Source organism: Trichoplusia ni, chromosome 9 (genome assembly GCF_003590095.1).
Source record: "Trichoplusia ni isolate ovarian cell line Hi5 chromosome 9, tn1, whole genome shotgun sequence".
Classification (NCBI taxonomy): Eukaryota; Metazoa; Arthropoda; class Insecta; order Lepidoptera; family Noctuidae; genus Trichoplusia; species Trichoplusia ni.
In genome coordinates, this window is record NC_039486.1 from 2,881,700 (window position 1) to 2,887,699 (window position 6,000).

The window sequence follows — 6,000 nt, forward strand, 5'->3', positions numbered from 1 at the left end:
TGAAAGTCTTTTTAACCGACTTCAAAAAAAGGAGGAGGTTCTCAATTCGACTGTATTTTTTTAGTGTATATGTTAAGCTGAAAGCCGTGTCAAAAAAAAAATATTATTGACAGTATTTTAAATGTTCGAGTTGGATAGAAACACAAAGGTAAGGTTTAATAAATATATGCGTACGAGTACCATAGCAAGGAATTAATTTAAAGGTTTATGGTATAAGTTCATGATTAAATTAATAGTCAACAACATCCTCTCGCATAAATTATAATATAATATTAAAATTCTAATATTCGCAGTAATAGTAAATTACTATAATTATGAATTCTCATATCCCATATAAATAAATTGGAGTTTTTATTTCTATAAATATACTTATTAAACCTTCATGTTAATGATTGTGACTGGTTTTTTTCTGTCGAAAATAACTTTTAAAAGTTTAAATCAGGAAGTTTTTCAATGTTGACGCAAAACGCGGGGACACGTGACAGTATTATTTGGCCGTATACTTTTGGGGGCTTTATCGGACAAAGAATATAGATTTTTAGATTTACTCTATTGTTACCTACAAAAAAAAAACTAACGGTAAATTTATTTTATTTTACTTCTTGTTCTATTTTTATATATTCGCGTATATTTGTGAAGTGAAGTGAATTTACTCTTCATCGGTTTTTTTTCACACGCGATTGAAGTAATGGTTCTTTGCTATTGGACGAGATCGCAATTAAATTTAAAATAAAAAAATAAATACATCATAAAAGAACTACAAGAGGCATTTTTTATTTATTTAATTTAATATGTTTTTCCAAAACTAAGTGACAGAATAAAAAATATTTCAAAACGTGACGCCATATTTCCGTAACGGACTTCCGTCGAATTTTAGTCCAGTTACCTTCTAGTAGAGCTTAAAGAAGTTTTACTTTAAAAAAATAACGTACCTTTATGTGAGCTGACGGTATACGTGAGATCTTCGAAGAAAATATGTACCGGTGGTCGTTTCGCCATACGATTCAAGGCTTTGAGGGTAGACCCGGCCCTTTCTAAAGCTGCCGGCGTCCAGTGACTCTCCTGAGCCTCTCCCGCTGTAGGGTTGGGATGAGTTGACGGCGCAGCGTGGGCAAGAGAAGCCCCAACGATGGCCTTACGTACCAACGGAACGTTAGACATGTTTATATACACTATTCGAGCATAAACACAACAACGAACACAAGTTGCGAAAATCAAGAATATTTTTTCTTAATTTATTTTACGAAAAATCGGCATTTATTTTTAATCTATTAAATTAATATCTATACTTTTGTAGAAAATATATTAATCACAATTTTATTCAATAAACTGTAAAACAATTAAATTATTTATTTAATTTTCATAATTTTGAATTCGATTATTTCGTAACCGCTGCGCGTGATTCGCGATGCGGTGCGCGTGCGCAGGTTATCAGTGGCGCCGCACTACTGAATCGACCTGATCTTTACTTTAACGATGATCTAAAGAAATTATACCACTGCAATTAACTTAAGCGTTAAATTAATCAGTGGTGTGATGTACCAATTAAGATTAAATAATTAATTCATTATAAGTCTAATATTATTTCAGATTTTCCTTTTAATCCCGTTACTATTATAGAGATATAATACCATTTTTTGATAAGTATTTATGATGACAGGTATCGTCCAAATGCATTTTTCTTTAATACGTGTTTATATTAGAGCATTAGAATATTTATAATCCTCAGTTTACATTAATATTACTGAATTGCTATTATTTTGAAAGATGCTTTTGTCATCTTTTCCTTCCTAGATGATCCATTATAAAACACAGTTATCAAGTAGGTTTTATTTTATGATGATTTAAGATGCATAATGTATTTTAGAACCTATTATTTATTCTAGGATCATCATTGGCCTAGTCTTTTCCCAACTATGTTGGGATCGGCTACCAGTCCAACCGGTTTCAGCTAAGTACCAGTGTGTTACAAGGAGCGACTGCCTATCTGACCTCCTTAACCCAGTTACCTGGGCAACACGATACCCCTTGGTTAGACTGGCGGTCAGACTTTTTCAAGCTTCTGACTACCTGTAACGACTGTCAAAGATGTAAGAATAACAGCCGGGACCCACAATTTAATGTGCCTTCCGAAACACGGAGAAACTCGTTATGACAAAGATGGTCACCCATCTACGGACCAACCGCGTCAAGCATAGCTTAACCTGTGATCGAATCACTTATGCGGTTATAGCTTAGCCACGAGCTCCTCGTGGCTAAGCTATAAATATTTATACTAGGATATGAATATATTAATGTATTTCTTTTTAAACCATTTAACGTGACCTGTAGTTTTTGGGTTAGGCTCAACATTCCAGATTGGTGGTGGTGGTGGCCTGGCGGTTTTATGTTTGGATTTGTATACAAGAGGTGCAGGTTCGAACCTAGCGCAGGCAAACTATCTATGTAATAAACGTTGAATTAAACTTGGGTTACGGATAGTTTTAGTATGACTAAATGGCGATGTGTGAAATTAGAAAAAATGACGGAAAATTTTATTCAATAGCGTCAATACCACCTTCTGTAATGAAGTTTCTGAAAAAAAAAACAGTTTTTTACACACTTAGAAATAATATCTGTAATATAACGAGGTTTATTCTAAACAAGAGCTGCCTATATTACAGTTTTAGTAAACGGCAATGCGATTGAACAAAAACCTGTCTAAAAGCCATAAATTATTTTTATCACAATAGTATTTGGTATTTATTTATTACACAATATCTTGGTTCCCTATATTTCAGTCTTAAGTAATCAAAACATCTAGTTAGATTTATAATGTAGATTTTTGACTATCTACTTACTAAAAAACCGGTCAAGAGCAAGCAGAACGCTATGGGTTCCGTACAAAAGAAAAAGAAATGGTAGGTTGGCAACTGATATTGCGGGAGCCATAAATTTATTTGTCAAGCAAAGAAAACAATGGCCATTCCTCAATTTTTATTTTTATTTTTTGTGCAAAGAAGTCTTAGACAACCCCTTAGTATAAGAGTTCCGATTTTTAAATAAAAGTATTAGAACCAGAAGAGTATTGTCGTTCAAACGGACTTGGCTAAGTATTAAATGATTTATTTATATTCGTATATACGTTATATAATATTTAATATTATAAAGAGGAAAGATTTGATTGTTTGTTTGTTTGACACGAATAGGCTTCGAAACTATTGGACCGATTCTAAAAAATATTTCACTGTTGAGAAGCTACATTATCCCCGCTGAACATATTCTATAATTTATGTTGAAAAATATGAGGGTTCCGTAAGAAAAGCTGGTGTAAAATCAAAAACCTTTTTCTGCGTACGCTGCTAATACTATTGACAATAGAACAAAATGATGGACTACGGGTTTGTTTACCACGCGGACGAAGTTGCGGGCAACGGCTAGTACGTTATAAAATTAATAAAGCGTAAACTATCTTTAGATTCATAAAATACAGTCGGAATAGAAAGTGCACTTGCTTTCTTTCGTTACGGTCGTAACCTAGCAAAAACGTAGAATAAAAATAACAAAACAGATAACGCGATCTCTCCTAAAGCAAAGAAACTTTTTTTATCTCAACAAAAACGAATCTTACATTTTTGTTGTTAAATTCTCTCGTTAAAGAATTTCACTTTGATGATATTTAAGCCTTTATTTTAAACTAGCTTTTCGCCCGCGGTTTCGCCCGCGTCGATGTCAGTTATATCGCGTTTAATAGAGAACTCTTCAAAAGTCCTGGATAAAAACTATCCTATGTTCTTTCTTAAGGTCAACTCTATCTCTGTACGAAATTTCATTAAAATCAGTTCAGTGGTTTAGACGTGAAAGCGAAACAGACAGACAGACAGAGCTACTTTCGCATTTATAATATTAATAATAGTAGGGATGTTATAATTCCTTACAATGCTTTAATATTCTGGAAGTACTTAGTCTGTGTACTACTTAGTCAAAGGATAGAATCTCAGCAGGCATCAAGGTTGCAGCGTGCACATTCACTAGGTGAGGGAAAATGTAGAGTAAACCGGCAAACATGTAAACTTTTCCAAAATGTGTTAAGCCACTTCAGGAGCACTGATAAGCTGATTCTGATTGGCAATGTTAACTCTGACACTTGGCTATTCATCTACAATAAGAAAAAACAATGATGAAGTCAGAGTCAGGCAGGCGACAGTGAGGGTTCCTTACATAAGAGTAAATAATTACAAAATGGCAATGGCAAAGTGGCATCAGATGTTCCATAAAAAAATTGTTCAGCTGTCACGGTTCATGAGATACAGCCTGGTGATACGCGCTCAGAAACGAGAGTTTTGTTTATCTTTTGGCTACGGAACCCTAATAAAACCAAAAATTGCCTACAGTAAACAAATTGGAAATCATATGGATACTTCACAATTAACAATATTGTACTTCCTTATGAGTTCATTGATATTCATTCATTGGTGTTCATTCGTTAAGTTTTAAAGATCGTGATTCCAATAAATTAAATGAAGCACAACAAAATAATTTTGATATTTTTTTGTGTAATCTTATCACAAGCGAAGTTGAATAAGTGTAGAAATTGAATAAAGTGAGTATGATAGCTGGATCTTTATATCCACAATTTATAAAATAGATGAAACTGACAAAGCCAAGCAAGAATCACACTTATATAAATGCGAAAGTGTGGGAGTCTAATGTGTGCGTGTATGTATGTGTGTATTTACGTTTGATACCTCTTCACTCCCAAAAGGCAGGTGGTCAGCGTTCACTTGACACAAGGAAGCTTTGTCTCATTTGTCTGCGTTAAAAACAAAATCTAGACTTCCACACTTGAAATAAAACATCTCATCCGTCTGAAAACCTATAGGAACTGTAAAGAGCAAAAATATTTTTGTCCTGTTTCATTCCAACGTTTGTCGACACCCTTGTCTGTTTCGATAAAACTGTATATTCTCCAATCGCTCGCTCCACTAAGAGGAAATCTGATAATAATATACCTACTTTATAAACTATTAAGAGATATCCTCATTAATTCGAATATACATAAAGATTTGTGTACGTGACTATTAGGCTAGCGATTAAGGTTCAGCTATTATGTAACACAGTTCTCGTAGAACAATTAAGATAATTTGTCCATTAACCTAAATATTGTATAAGAGCAAATTTAGGAGTAATCCAAGTAAAGCTGAAATTCGTTTATTCATTGGTTCAAGATATTTTTGACCATGATATAATTTTGGCCTTTTTAACTTTTTAGGCAGTTTCTTTTCTGTCGGCGGTGAAATGACTTCAACCCACATCGAAGGCACGGCGAGGGGATATGTCGGACTTCCACAGACTAAAACACCCCGATCTCCTGTAACTGCTTAAGCTAGAGTCACGGGATCGCTCCCGCCTGCTCTGCGCGACTCTGACTGACCCTAGTCTTTTGGACTCCGTCTTGATCCTCCATCTCTCACTAAGCGCAGGACGACGCTCCCGTCGACATCTTTTCTTTTTTGCCTTCCCCGCCGGCCGCAGGCTCAACCATACGGTAGCCATACCTTACCGCATGCATTAATACATTTCAGACATCCATGGTCAAATTTTGAAACAGACATTGAAAGGAAAAAAAGTACCAGTAAATTCAATAAGCAAGTTTAATCTAAAAAAAGATAAGTATTAATTAAATTAAAATGTACTTACGCTAATAATTTATTTTAACACTAGCAGGAAATACCATGCATGTCAAGTTTTTCCCATGCAATTAGTTAGGTATCTAAGAATGTAATTGTTGCACTTATGTAAATTAGTATTAACTGGACTTCAGTCAAACCGGTAATTAGGAAGTGGTTAAGAAAAGGCTTCGCAAGCACGAATACGTCAACATGACATTGACCACTGTGAGTTTCAAGCTACTGGTTTGGTGCTTGTGTAGGTCAATTGTCAATGTGATTGATCAAACCTGCATGTCTTGATCAAGCATAACTTGTACATCACCACTATACGCTTACGACTTGGCTAATT

At 34.5% G+C, this 6,000-nt stretch overlaps 1 protein-coding gene across 1 annotated transcript in view; it reads right to left on the bottom strand.

The window, feature by feature from the left end:
- LOC113497165 (ATP-binding cassette sub-family G member 4-like) overlaps positions 1 to 1,263 on the bottom strand; it is a 58,656-nt gene extending 57,393 nt beyond the window's left edge. Inside the window, exon 1 of the mRNA XM_026876571.1 lies at positions 933 to 1,263. Coding sequence (XP_026732372.1) covers positions 933 to 1,161 — 229 coding nt within the window. The 5' untranslated portion in view covers positions 1,162 to 1,263. The remainder of the gene's footprint in view (positions 1 to 932) is intronic.
- Between the last annotated feature and the right edge of the window lie 4,737 nt (positions 1,264 to 6,000).